Below are 14423 nucleotides of genomic sequence, written 5' to 3' on the forward strand. Positions count from 1 at the left end.
AGCAAATAATAGACCAACTATATAAATATATATCTTTTATCCCAAAATAAATTATCATATGTGATGACTAAACAACATGTCATATGAATAATAAATTTTCAATTTTTATAAAAATACTTTTTGTTTAATAGATTGCATTCAAATAATTGTGGTAAGAAACCAATGATGTCCCGAAATCCAATTATAGTGTTATCCTATATAAAATCATCCATCTGTTTTAAAATAGAAGATGTTTTAAAAAAAGAAGATTTAGAAATATCTATTTTTAAAATGTTTGATCAATAATAAAAATTACTTTATAATAGAAATTATAGTAAAATATTAAATTATCTGTAGTTTTCATAAATGTTTTCAACCATTTTATAATATGAAACAAAAAAGATTTTCAAAAAACTTTTATATTACAAAACGGAAAAATAACATATAAATAAATGATATTAAAAGCCCATGAAAAGAACAAACCGATGAGGTAGTGTAGTAGAAAATAGAAACTCATGCAAAAAGAAAGTCATTCGGACTTCGGAGAAAGAGATAATATTTCGAAAGAAGAAGAATAAGCAGTATTTTTACAAGGTATAAACACAATAAGGTCTAAGTTTGTTTTTTGTTTTTGTTTTTTTTGTTCTCATTCTTTGTGTTTAAACTTTCACTTAATTACGTAGTAAATTTACTACAATTAACTAAACAAAAACTCTCATGTTTCAGTCAATTACCGAACAAAGAGAAGGTCTATATATGAAATCAGACTTTTCAAGTGAAAGATATCAAAGAAGTATTTAACAAAATATAAACACCATAAGGTTATCTTTTTTTTCCCCAGCAAAATCAAGTATATTGTTATCTGAAAGTGTTTACAAGATAAATAACCATTTCGAAACAACCTTGTACATAAATATAAGAAATTATTACAATTTCGATAAGGCTTACTATCTAAATTTAGAGCTTCTGGTTTTAAAACCTACTTGTTTTCTTTCTTTTGGTTTGTACTTTTGCTTACGTAGTTTTTGTAATTATATTATATTTTGCTTTCTAGTTACCTAGTTAACTATTAACCAAAATAAATTCAAAAGTTATGTTGACTAAAATTCACGGAACACCATTTCTCACAAATGTTTAAGGTATGTATATCAAAATTAACATTTCAAAAGAAGAAGATAATCAATATTTTTACAAGGTACATATAAACACAATAAGCTCTAAGTTTCTAACTTTTGTTTTTAATTATCTTTCGTTCTCATTCTTTGTGTTTAAACTTTCACTTACATAATATATATACTACAATTTACTAAACAAAAAAAACTATCATGTTTAGTAATTAACTAAACTATATATGAAATCAAACGTTTCAAATAAAAAATATCAAAATGATTTTCTGCAAAGTATAAACACGACAAAACTTAGTATATAAATTTAGAACTTTTGCTTTTAAAACATACTCGTTTTTTTTTTTTTTGTACTTTCGCTTACGTAATTCTTATAATTATCTTATATTTTGCTTTCTTGTTTTCTAGTTAATTCTTAACAAAAATAAATTCAAAAGTGAAGTCTGAATTGTTAAAATTATGCTATTTCAATCATAATCTATGTGCTTTGTGAAAAAAGATATTTTTGTAGATAAACTATTATTTTTGACTAATTTATCCAATTAAAGAGTAAGTTTTTCACCATATTGATTCAAAAACTAGAAAAAATTAAAGACCAAGTCACTCATTTGTAAGTCAATAGAGATTGAAATTAAAGAGAAAAGTTACCTTCCTAATTAAGATTTTTAATTACTTTTTACTACAGTATTTATGTAGGCAACTTTATAAAATTTTGACCATATTAATTACAAAAGTAGAAAATGTATGGCCAAGATTTTAATTTAAATAAAAGTCAATCATTTGTAGGATAAGTTTGAAGAAAGTATTAAAAAGGGAAGTAAATCATTTTTTAATTTAAAAATACCAAAAAGAGATTAGTAAAGATTGAAATTTGAAAGGTCACGACTCACGACGTGTGGAGGTCTTGTAATTGCGACATTATCAAGAAACCTGTCAAAGAGATCTGAAATCTAGCAAGAAGATCTCTGCCACCGAATTGAAAAAGGTTCTTCTTCTCTTCCTTACCCTAGCTCTCTCTCACCCTAATCTCTGCCCTAATCAACTTTCTTTTGTGTAAAATTTAGGGTTTTCGGGAGAGGCCATGGCTACAACGTCTCTAAACAGCTGTGAAAGCAAGAGAAAGTCTATCAAAACCGAACACACCTTGGTGAAAGACAGGTTAAGTGCTTTGCCATGCCATGTGTTATGTCGGATCATCTCTCAACTCTCTACCAAGGAATCGGTTAGGACTAGTATCTTGTCGAGGCGTTGGAAAGATCTCTGGTCACAGGTTCCTGTTTTGGATTTGGGTTACGATGTTTTCAAAGATACTGATTTCGATTTGATGGGCTTTGTAGATTGGTTTTTGGAAACTGACCTGGCTTTAGTCTCGTTCAAGTTGGCTTATGATGTTTATATTGAGCACTGTCATGATAGTTTTGTGTCCACGATAGATGAAGTGGTTGAGCGTGGAGTTAGTCATCTAACTATTGACAATATGGTGTCTGTTTAAGATACCTTGGTTAGGATGCCTCTCTCGCTTTATTCATGCTCGACACTGGTGGATTTGACTCTCTACACTGTTGTCTTTGATCATCCACAATCAGAATTGGTTTTGTTACCTCGTGTCAAGAATATGTATCTAGAGGGGGTCAAGTTTGATGGCCTTGCTGTTCTGGAGAAACTCATCTCAAACTGTCCAGTTCTCGAGGATTTAACCGTGATTACATATCCTATGGACTACATGGAAGTTGTATGTGTTCGTTTTCAATCACTGAAAAGCTTCACACTAGAATCTCATCGTAATCCGCAGGAAGAACAAGATCCCGATGTTGTAATCGATGCTCCGAGACTCGAGTACATGAGTGTCAGTAATTACCGGCCTAAACGCTTTGTCATACGTAACATTGGCCCCTACGCAAAAGTTGACGTTGATGTTATGTTTGACCACATCGACCTTGATGATCCATTGGAGGCAAAGACGATCCGTAAATTCCTCTTTGGAATATCCAAATTTCACGAGGTGGTCATATCTGCTGAAACCCTAGAGGTACACACACATAAGTGATTAGTTTAATAAGAGTTTAATTATGATTGTATTCAGTCTCATATTTACTATTCTTTCTTGCTATACACAGGTCATCCATGAGTACTCCCAGGTGGGAAAGTTGCCTAAGTTTCTCAATTTGACTCGATTGGATGCTTCACTAGTGCAGTCTTCGTGGGAATACCTACCAGCCTTTTTGGGATGCTGTACGAATCTACATTCGCTGATTCTGGTGCGTTTCATTAATTCTCCTTTGTTCATGTAATTAGATTGAGCTTGCTTCATATATGTATCAAATATATCTTTTCATATATATGATTTGTTTATATTACTAGGAACTTGACCGTATCCCAGAGAGAGAGGAGATTGAACTATCACCAGTGCCTCAATGTGTCTTATCCTCACTCCACTCCCTTCAGCTGAAGGCACCACAAACAGTAAGTAGAATGATGCTAGTTTCGTATTTTAGGAATAACTGTAATGCCTTGAGGAAAATACTTTTAAGTGGGGTGTAACATCATCAAGAGAAGCGAAAGGATATATATCAAGGATAGGAGATATATTAGTGTAATGTTGTTGTTATGCTTACATTATATTGTTGTCTCACCTAAATCCAGTTTACTTTACCAACAGTTATTGTAAATACTTTTCAGATATTTTGTTGACATTGGTTTTATGTTTCCTAGTTTTTTTCTAATACTTTCGTGTTTAATTATGTGAGTTTGAAACCTAATTCTCTATGCCTTGTCAATATTGTTCCTTACTTCTTAGCTTGCTCGATACTCATTTATGTGACTTTGAGAGAGTCTATTTTTTTCTTCTCATCCAAAGTAGTTTCTTTGAACGTTTGTTGCTATAGTTTTTTGCATACTTTCTTTATTTCACAAAGAATATTAGACAGAAAAAAGAATTGTTTCACAAATAGTATCATTCTACATTTCTAATGTGATTTTTATGCTAAAATTTCGATTTACCCTTAAACATCTTTGTTCATTAATAATTTAAACATCTTTGTTTATTAATAGTTTTTCTTAATTTGTGTGAAATTTTTCAAAATGACACTATGTAAATCACAGAGAGTATTTCACATGATATGTTAGGACTTAGTATAAAATAGTAAATACACTATACATTTTAAAAAGTTGATATATAACACATCTGCTCACAAGAAAACAACAACCAAATGGTTGCCCAATCTAGAGTAAACTTAATGACTTAATGTAATCTAGTTATAAGATCCAATTACTTTAGGTCACCTCGTATATATGCTTAATCTTTAATGTGAATCCAACTCTTATCAAGACATACGCCAACAGGCAACAGGCCAAAATGTTCTTCCGGAAACCACCAAAGTATTAAACCATCTTTGTGTTGACTACTTCACACTAAGAGTTTGACCACTAGTCCCCCGGCTTAATTCATTAACTTTGGTGAATACCGGTTTCCTTAATTACTACTAGGTTCCACTTCAGCCATTGTACACAAAGCCTAGCAATATCATCCAAAACAAGTATCTTGTGAATAAAGACAGAGAAAAACTGTGCTTTTTGCAAAGCCAAATCCGAGACTATGCAAATACAAAACGATTTTTGGAGAGCACGCTATCTATCACCAGAACTGAAGCTCAAACAAATAACATTGCAATAGCACTACTTTTGAAAACGAATCAAATAGTTCCAACGAGAAAGATAAAGCTTTGTTTGTTGTCTCCAACGTAAATTAACCTACGAGCAAGAGACAAAAACGCAATTCAATTTTCGATCTTTACAAAATGCTATTGTAAAAACTAAAAAGGCTATAACAGAATTAGACTTGTCAGGAAAAAAAAAAACAGAACAACGTAAGCTAAAGCTAACTGCACAAAATGTTTTACAAAAAAAAAAAGAAACAATTGACTCCTAACATCGAACCCGGAACCCTATATACGATGTCAAAAGAACTTAAAGGAGTTCGTCCGAGTTTTTCCGATAACTTTTAATACTGTGGTCCGTCAATTTATTACCGGGAACTGATCTTGACTGTACACGTGTCTTGTACTCGTCAGGAGCAATAAATAACCCTTATAGTTTTGTAAATATTTATGATTAACCCCAAATATTTCAATTTTAACAATATACACCCCAATCGAGATACATTACTACTACGGCTGACTTTTTAGAGTTTTGTTTGACCTGGTTTAAGGCGATGATTCTGGTTTTACTAGCTATGGTTTTAATCATCAACTAAACCGGGAAGGGAAACCAAAATACAATTTATATTGGTTAGCCAACAATTTTTATAGTCTATCTTAGGTCTTTGATTAATGAGTAAGGAATACAATTTTTGGATTATAAAAAAAAAACTTTAAAAGAGACGTTTTTGTCCAACGCTTCCAGCTTACAGAGAGCAGTCGTCTTCGTTCGTGAGCTCGTAATTGCGATCTTCTCAACTTCGATTACCCGTACAAAGCCATGGCCGAAACCGCGAAAGAAATCAACGGCGGAGATGCTCAGGATCTTCTCTCACTTCTCTCTTCTCCGGCGAGGGATTTCCTCGTTCGTAACGACGGCGAACAGGTTAAAATAGCTTCTCGCTTCTCTCTCTCTCTCTTGACCTGATTTTTTGAATTTTATCGTCGTCGATCTCAACTTCTATGTGCTTGTTTCTCGATTCTTCCCTTGTGATTGTTCTTTTGGAGAACCGATTAGGGCAGAGTTTGACTGGTTGGTTGATTATATGAATTTTTATGATGTTCAGGTTAAAATTGATAGCTTAATAGGGAAGAAGATTGGATTGTATTTTTCAGCTGCGTGGTGCGGACCGTGTCAGCGGTTTACTCCACAGCTGGTTGAAGTCTACAACGAGCTTGCTCCAAAAGTTGGTTTCGAGGTTGTTTTTGTGTCGGGTGATGAGGATCAAGAGTCCTTTGCTGATTATTTCAGTAAGATGCCATGGCTCGCTGTTCCATTTGCTGATTCAGAAACACGTGACCGTTTGGATGGGTTGTTCAAGGTTACGGGTATCCCTAACCTAGTGATGGTTGATGATCATGGTAAACTTGTGAATGGTAATGGGGTTGGTGTCATACGAAGCTATGGAGCTGGTGCTTATCCTTTCACACCTGAGAAAATGAAGGAGATCAAAGAGGAAGAAGACAGGGCTCGGAGAGAGCAGACATTGTCATCTGTCTTGGTTACTCCTTCACGGGACTTTGTGGTTTCGCCAGACGGAAACAAGGTACCCCTTGATTATATATAGCTTGTGTGATTATGTTTTTGGCTTTTTTGACTTGATGAGGCTGATCAGTTGCGTTTTCATTAGGTACCTGTATCGGAACTTGAAGGTAAAACCATTGGCCTTCTCTTCTCAGTTGCCTCTTACAGCAAATGCTCAGAGTTTACTCCAACGCTTGTTGAGTTTTATACGAAGCTGAAGGAGAATAAAGAGGATTTTGAGATTGTGTTGATATCTCTTGAAGATGATGAGGAGTCTTTTAATCAGGACTTTAAGAGCAAGCCATGGCTAGCGTTGCCGTTCAACGACAAAAGCTCTTCGAAATTGGCTCGGCACTTCATGCTGTCAACGTTACCAACACTGGTCATTCTCGGACCAGATGGAAAAACCCGTCACTTGAATGTCGCTGAAGCTATTGATGACTACGGACTTCTTGCTTATCCTTTCACTCCAGAGAAGTTTAAAGAACTCGAGGAGATAGAAAAGGCAAAGATAGAGGCTCAAACGACCGAGTCACTTCTTGTCTCAGGTGATCTCAACTATGTTCTCGGAAAAGATGGTGCTAAGGTATTGCTCTCAATACCCTTTTTCATCTTCTAAACACTGTTCTTCGAGGCTGATCTGAACCAACCTGTAAAAAATTTGGCTTTCTTTGTTAGGTGCTTGTTTCGGATCTGGTGGGGAAGAACATTCTTATGTACTTCTCAGCTCACTGGTGTCCTCCTTGTCGCGCTTTTACACCAGAGCTTGTTGAAATATACAAGCAGATAAAGGAGCGGGATGAAGCGTTTGAATTGATTTTCATCTCCAGTGACAGTGACCAGGAATCATTTGATGAGTATTACTCACAAATGCCGTGGCTGGCTCTTCCATTTGGTGATCCTAGGAAAGAATCCTTGGCACGAACCTTTAAGGTCGGTGGGATCCCAATGCTAGCAGCTCTGGGACCAACTGGGAAAACCGTAACAAAAGAAGCAAGGGACCTTGTGGCAATCCATGGAGCCGATGCTTACCCTTTCACTGAGGAACGTTTGAAGGAGATTGAAGCCAAGTACGATGAGATGGCAAAAGAGTGGCCTAAGAAGGTGAAACATGTTCTTCATGAAGAGCATGAGCTAGAACTGACTCGTGTTCAGGTTTACGTGTGCGATAAGTGTGATGAACAAGGAAAATTCTGGTCTTACCATTGCGATGAATGCGACTTTGATCTTCATGACAAGTGTGCTTTAGAGGAGGAGACAAAACCAAACGGTGATGAGGCTGTGAAAGAAGGTGGCGGTGAGCACCAAGATGGTTGGGTTTGTGACGGAAACGTGTGCACCAAGGCCTGATTGATAGCTTAAGGCACAGTTATGTCACTATGTGTATGCTAAGCTATTTCCTTTCCTTACCCTGTATAATTTGATGAGAGTATGGAAGTGTGGCTACAATCTGATAAGACTTTGGAGATGAACTCTGTTAATCTAAAGTAGTAATAAAATGATCTTCTTATTTAACTGTGATCTTGTATCAACAAATTTTAGATTCCAACAGGAGTTGTATGAAACAATACATTGGCAAACCCTATGTATATATATTCAGAGACAAAGAGAAAGCTTTCTGCTCTCAGATGGAATTGTCTTCTTGCTATCACCTATGCAGAGGAAGCTACAAGTGTTGATGCTCATGATCGCCAGTGGCTTCGGTATTCATCATTCGTAATGGACAGCAAGCAAGGAAGAGTAACCAACTGCTAAATAATGAAAAAACAAAATCAGATCAAAAGAACTTGTTAAGCTTGAAATGTAGTAGTATATGAACTATATGAGATGAAACAAAGATCAATGTGGGATTTTTGGATAACTGTATCCAGTAAACTTACCAGTGATAATCGATTCATCATAGGACGACCACGTTCATGAATTTTCTCTTGGCGAATGCAAGCCACCATTTGTTTGGTGTCCCGTTGGCTCTATACGCCACACTCAGTAGCCTCCCACTCGTCTCCTCACGAACTTGCTTCAGATAGTTCCTGAAAAGATCTGACATTTGAAGCCAACACAACACAAGGCTAAGGACCTAGTAACTGAAAAGAAAAACCCAAGGAATCAATAAGAGTTATTTAGACTATGTACCTGCTTCATCCTGGGACTGAGGAAGCGAAAAGAGTCCCGGGAAAGGAAAGCCAGTTTCTCCAGGAACAGGAATATCTTCTAAACCCAAGTTGATAATCGCTTTAGTTCCAACAGCCAAAGTTCTACAGCCTTCGAGCCTCTTTAACGCCACGTTTATGTAGAACGTCAAGTAAATAAGGAGCTTATCAGCAGGACTTTTGATATCAAAGTTTGTGAAGAAGACATTCGCACGAAAGAAGGTGATTGCCTCGTCCACTATATCAGTTTTATCTACATTATAAAAACCAACAATTTATATAGGCATTCATCACACAGTTGAAAAAAAAAAGAAGAAGCACATGTATGGCTTTGTTTGAACTAAATAATAATACCTTGTTCTGAAACTGGTGCAGGACCTTTTATATGGCTCTTAAGTGGAAGCAATGGACAACCACATGCCTTTGTTATCCCTTCTTCTTCCACAAAACTCGAGTGATAAACCTGATTAGAGCGTTTCACCATGAGGATTAAGGAAACAAAAAAATGAGCATCACAGATTTAACAGGTACAAGCACTAGCAGTGGATTCAATTACTCAAAAATGGAACCAAAGAAACGATCTCATCGAAGATCTAATCGGAATTCACTAGTTATATTACGATTAACGCTGATTGACGGATGAGAAAAATATGATCCGTACCATTTTTTTGTGCCCAATTCTAAACAACGAAGCGGTAGTCTCAGGTAAGGAGAAGAATCGAAACGAAGGTGGATCTACACTGCCATTAAAGATCATGGAGATATAAGAATCAGGGCGTTAGGTGAATGAATGATTTGAAGATGTAGAATGAAAGTTTTTTTACCTGTTGAAAAGATCAGATCAATTTCAACTTCTTAAGACTTTACGAAAGAGATTTGAAATGTAATGGAGCGCTGTGTGGAGTTCGCTCGCACGATCCGTCGTGACTCGTGATGTTGCGGTGGTCGGAGATGGTTTATTAGGAAGCTAATCCTCGTCGGCAAGACGAAATCGACGAAAGAAGAAAGAAAAAAAAAAAAAGGAATGAAGGAAGACAAAGAGGTACGGCTGACACGTGTAAAGCCTCCCGAATGTGGAACATTGCTTCGTACCGGGTCTAGCCGAGTGTTAAACTGGCTTTGGTTTTGATTTTTGTTTAGTTTCTCGGTTTAATATGAATTTTACATAGATGAATTTTTTTATCTTATAAATTCGGTTTTAGCCTTTTAGGGGTGTAATTTAATCAAGAAATTGTGTTAGTTTCTCTGCTATTTCTGAATCCTCATGATTGGATAAAAAGTTGTTGCATACATAAGATTCAGTAAACCAAAACTTACAGAAATGCACACAATACATACATTGAACCGAACTTAACCAAGGCTTAAAAGCAAGCTCTGTGTATTTGATTCTTCTTTATAAAACTATATAGTACAAGTTACATTGGGGACATACATGAACATTAATTAATAAGTGAATCATGTTTGCATAAATGCGTCTTACATATTCAACAAATATACTACTAATGAGTACAGCTCTTGATCCAAACAGTTTAATTAACATATTTCTACACTGAATTTGATAACAATACACCGGGAGGTGGTAACTAAACTAAACTGATGCTGCATTCTATGGTTTCGCTATCATTTAAATTAGACGTTACTGGGATGTGCCGAAAGCTATCATCACCTGAACAGTTGAGAATTGCTCTTTGCACAGTATGATGTTGCGGCTTTGAATCGTTATTACTATGAGTTTCGTAGCTCGTGAATGCTCCTAATGCTCCAAGAAACCCTTCATGTCGTAAAAACATTGCTTTTGCCTCTCCCCTCGACCTGAAATGAGACAATTTCACGAAGATTTGTGGACATACATGAGCTTAGATATGGAGGGATTGATCAAGTAGTTTGTTGAGGTTTTGGATTTACCAAAAGTGAACAGCAACTGATATTGTGTCCATGGTGTACTCTAGCCCACGGATGAAAAATCCACCAAAGAAAATACGCTTAAGACCGAATCTGAGAGCATTCAAATACGCAATCTGGAGAGAAAGTAGTGAATGTTACAATCCAAAACATCAGCTTCAAGTGATGTGTATTATGACATTGAGATGTTCAGAGGAACTGACCTGACCGATATTATTTGATATCATTCTAAGAAGGGATCTTGCAACATCTTCTGGCTGGTAATCTTCAAGTTCTTTGCCATCAGAAATTGCTTTCCCAAAGCTGGAAGCAATAGCTGTTGAGGACAGACCAATCTACAAAAAAAGACAAGGTTTGGATTATACATATTGTCAAATCTATAACTTTAGCAAAACCAAGATTAATCAATTTACCTTTGAGTAATCTGTTCCACCGTAGATATCCCCAACAAGCATGTCAATTACTCTGTTATTTCCATGGTGACTTAACTCGAGCAGCTCATCAAAACTGAACTTAAAGAGATATTAATAGTTTACTCAGGCAAGGAGGAAACAACGTTACATGAATAGAGTTAACTAAGAAGTCACACCTCTTGCATTTTGTTAGAAGCTTTCCAAGACCTAAAAATGTGCCTCCACCAAGGCTTGTTCCACTTATCCGCTCATACTTTCCATCCCCATCGACCTACAGAAGAACGAGTTTGAGTAAGCAACACCGCTGAGAAGTAGTTGCAAACAGAATCAAAGTGATCACTGATCAGAGAAACCAAACCCATAATGACCTTGATCATGCTAACCCCAGAGCCTATATTAACAAGTAGATATGGATACAGATCATTATGGTCGATCTCGACAAAGTCCTTCTGGCCATCCAAGTAGGTAAAAGCTTCTCTTGGAACTGTCTGCAATCATGCAAGAATTTTTTGTTATGTAATATATTCTTTTATGGATTATAGTAGCGACGTAAAATGGCAATAACAAGAAGTTTTTCAAAAACTATTCTGCCACAGATGTCTTTAATGCATTGAGGAAGCTATCTCATAGAAGACCTCAAGCAGCACACCGCATTAAAGCACAACTACAGATTGGTGTCCTAAATGGTAATGTAGCTATCGTTGCAGTCTTCTAGAAATTAATCTAGGACACTACTAAGACCAAGAGACTAATCTCTATCAGGAAAACACAATTTACAACTTCACACAAATTAGAAGTAGCAGACAGATAAATAAGTTTATGGCCTAGAATCTTCAGAGTGCAGTGTTACTCAAGTGTGTTAACAAGGAAGAAAAACAAGAAAAGCAGACACATCATACATATACAACAGATGGGGAACCTCATTTAGGTGAATGTCAGGAGTAAAATGAAGAGAAGATGGTGATCGTAACAAAAAAAAAAAAAAAAAAGAACCAACCTTTAAGAGAAAGTTAACACCCCCAACAAGAGAATGCATCTCATCTTCCTTATCAAAAAGAATGCCGAGTTTCTCCTTAAAGAGATCAGCAAACTTAAACGCCCCACCACCTGTGGCCTTTTGGAATAATAGCATACCAATTAGCAAGACCACACACACATAAATCAACTACAACAAACGGAAATCCCCACTGCAAACATAACGATGATCAGCTTTGTTACCTTAACAGATAGATAATAATGGACTGCACTATTCTGATGCTGAACACCTGAATAAATTTACCTCTGTCAGTGAAATAATCAATGAACTCACAACTCCAGGAATTAGAGGTTGAGATCATAAAAGATTCAAACTTTACCAGAGTGTTGAAGGATATTGAATCGAATAAACTCTAAACAATCATCAATCTTTCTGGTCTCAAACTTAGCGAAACAAAGTCTTCCTTTGACAACAGAGCAACCATTACGAGACTCTTCTTCGCTTCCATTTGCAGAGAAATACACAAGCTTGACCAGAGTCCCTACCAAAAACCCCCCACCAATCAATTCCGGTTAATTCGAGACGAACCCAAAAACGAACAAATCTAGAATCGAAACAAAGCAAAAAAAAAAAAAAAAAAGCCAATTTTTTGGGGGTTACCTCCGATGTCGAGAGCCAAATGAGAGATTTGAGTCGGAGGATCCATGGCGGTTTTTTTTTTTTTTTTTTTTTTTGATTGCAAGATTCTCTTTTTTTTTTTGTTTGTTTGGATTCGTTTTTAGAGCTCCTTTTTTTCAACGTTTAAATTGAAATATATAATTTTTTCAACGATCAACTACTTTAGATCTAAACCTATCTATCTATCAACTTTTGTCTTCCAACCATGGCTGACTTGTTTTTTCTTCTCCATGGAGCAACTGTTTGTTTGGTTGTCCCAATTGATTTGATTGCGTCAATTTCTAGAAATTTTCTCATTTATTTATTTTACGATAGACGATTTCTGCTCACTTGTCATTTGGTCTTTTCAGGATTGGATAAAACATATTTTATTTTAGTGAAAATATATCTAACACAAATTTGGCAATTAATTACTAGATTAACACTCCATCCTATCCAATAACTAGAATGACACAATTTTTACATAAAAGACTAAAAACCCATATAGATTTTTTTTTCTAATTTTTTTTTTTGAAAAAACGAAAAACCAAAAGTTATAGTATTTAATATTTTGATTTAAAAATATGATTAATTTAAAATATAAAATGATTTAAAAATATGATGTTTATTTTTTAAATATAATTTATGAAAATAAAATATGATTTAAAATATAATGTATAAAAATAATATTCAAAAAATTGTTTATAAAAATATTGTATATAAATATATGATTTAAAAATATGAAGTTTAATACAGTTTAATTAAGTTTTATAAAAATATTGTATATAAAGATATGATTTAAAAATATGAAGTTTAAGATTATACAGTTTAAATAAGTTTTATAAAAATATAATGTATAAAATTATAACTAAAAAATAATGTATATAAAAAATATTAAAATAAAATTTATGAAAATATAATGTGATATATAAAAATATGATTTTTAATATGATGTTAATTTTGTAAATATGATTTAGGAAAATTAAAATGTATAAAATATGCTTTAAAATTATGAGTTAAAAAATATGATTCATAATATGATTTATAAAAAAATATATTAAATAAAAACATGACTGAAAAAAATATAATTTAAAATAAATTTGTTGTCACTGTATTTACATTTTACATCAAATAAATCGGTTATCAAACACCAGATTTTTGGAAGCAAACAAAAAAACTGTCATAACGTAAACAAATATGCCATAACGTATGGTATTCACATAGGTCATTTTAGCAATTTTTTAAAAATGTTATAAATCTGTTATCAAACGACAGATTTTTGGTTAAATTAAAAACTCTGTCGTAACTTAAAACAAATCTGTTATCACTAGAGGTCAACCTAGTAATTATTTTTCTGTTAAAAAACATGACAGATTTTTAATCATGAAAATAAATCTGAAATAACTGTGGAAAATAAATCTGTGAGACATTATATCAAATCTGTCATATATTGTGAAATTCTGTGGTGTCTTTATAAATAAATCTATCGTAAAAAAAAAAATATGTCTTCAATTATAAATCTGTCGTAACTGTAGTTAAAAAATCTGTCGTCCAAAATAAGTCTGTCATACAAAAATAAATCGGTTGTGCAAAAATAAATCTGTCATACACAAATAAATCTGTCACAACTAGTCCGACAGACTTTTGAAAATATTTTAATTTTTTTATTAAAAATTCTGGAATGGTAAATTTGACTTTATTTTTTTTCTAACAAAGCAAAAAGGGTATTTTAGACAAAAAAATAACTCATCTAACTCTCACATTTTATGAGTTATTTTAGTAATTAACCTCTTAATTTGGGTCAATCTAGTTTTTCTCCCTTTATTTATTTCCTTTTTACTTAGAGGGAGGTATTCAATTTGATATTTTAAAGATTTTGTAGGATTTTAATATTTTAGAATTTTGAAAGATTTAGAAGATTTTTAGGAGATTTGATTGTGTTTTAGAGTTTTTCTATTTTCTAAAAAAAGAAATGAAATATGATTCTATGAGATTCTATGAT

General features: G+C 34.0%; 3 protein-coding genes and 1 pseudogene across 12 annotated transcripts; 2 read left to right on the forward strand and 2 right to left on the reverse strand.

Moving 5' to 3' along the window:
- Positions 1-2095: 2095 nt before the first annotated feature.
- Positions 2096-3862, forward strand: LOC104752713 (FBD-associated F-box protein At1g60410-like; annotated as a pseudogene). The gene is made up of 3 exons (XR_015583946.1): positions 2096-3132; positions 3221-3361; positions 3465-3862. The product of XR_015583946.1 is annotated as an FBD-associated F-box protein At1g60410-like (transcript).
- Positions 3863-5408: 1546 nt separating this feature from the next.
- LOC104752715 (putative nucleoredoxin 1) lies at positions 5409-7838 on the forward strand. The gene is made up of 4 exons (XM_087491383.1): positions 5409-5684; positions 5866-6345; positions 6430-6909; positions 7002-7838. Exons 1-4 carry the CDS (start codon positions 5580-5582, stop codon positions 7671-7673), a joined length of 1737 nt encoding a protein of 578 aa, XP_087347509.1. The 5' UTR covers positions 5409-5579; the 3' UTR covers positions 7674-7838.
- Positions 7812-9556, reverse strand: LOC104752714 (actin-related protein 2/3 complex subunit 3). 8 transcript variants are annotated; one of them, XR_015584428.1, is made up of 6 exons: positions 9298-9519; positions 9135-9208; positions 8828-8936; positions 8457-8726; positions 8204-8353; positions 7812-8074 (listed from the first exon to the last, which is right to left on the reverse strand). XR_015584428.1 is itself a non-coding variant. In XM_010474917.3 (6 exons), the coding sequence occupies exons 2-5, from the start codon at positions 9135-9137 to the stop codon at positions 8221-8223; spliced, it is 525 nt and encodes a 174-aa protein (XP_010473219.1). In that variant the 5' UTR covers positions 9138-9213; positions 9298-9556; the 3' UTR covers positions 7812-8074; positions 8204-8220. The 8 variants fall into 8 exon arrangements, 4 of the variants coding, with proteins under 4 accessions (XP_010473219.1, XP_010473220.1, XP_010473221.1 ...); XR_015584429.1 differs by having other exon boundaries at positions 7812-8071; positions 9298-9499; XR_002036032.2 differs by having other exon boundaries at positions 7812-8071; positions 9135-9213; positions 9298-9499.
- A 337-nt stretch (positions 9557-9893) lies between these two features.
- On the reverse strand, positions 9894-12759 carry LOC104752716 (pantothenate kinase 1). 2 transcript variants are annotated; one of them, XM_087491384.1, is made up of 10 exons: positions 12425-12759; positions 12144-12305; positions 12007-12053; positions 11786-11902; positions 11157-11276; positions 10965-11059; positions 10789-10882; positions 10579-10710; positions 10379-10491; positions 9894-10285 (listed from the first exon to the last, which is right to left on the reverse strand). In XM_087491384.1, exons 1-10 carry the CDS (start codon positions 12468-12470, stop codon positions 10057-10059), a joined length of 1155 nt encoding a protein of 384 aa, XP_087347510.1. In that variant the 5' UTR covers positions 12471-12759; the 3' UTR covers positions 9894-10056. The 2 variants fall into 2 exon arrangements, with proteins under 2 accessions (XP_087347510.1, XP_087347511.1); XM_087491385.1 differs by lacking the exon at positions 12007-12053 and having other exon boundaries at positions 11786-11975; positions 12068-12305; positions 12425-12539.
- Positions 12760-14423: the final 1664 nt, after the last annotated feature.

This window comes from Camelina sativa, chromosome 16 (assembly GCF_030686135.1).
Source record: "Camelina sativa cultivar CO46 ecotype springtype chromosome 16, ASM3068613v1".
NCBI lineage: Eukaryota > Viridiplantae > Streptophyta > Magnoliopsida > Brassicales > Brassicaceae > Camelina > Camelina sativa.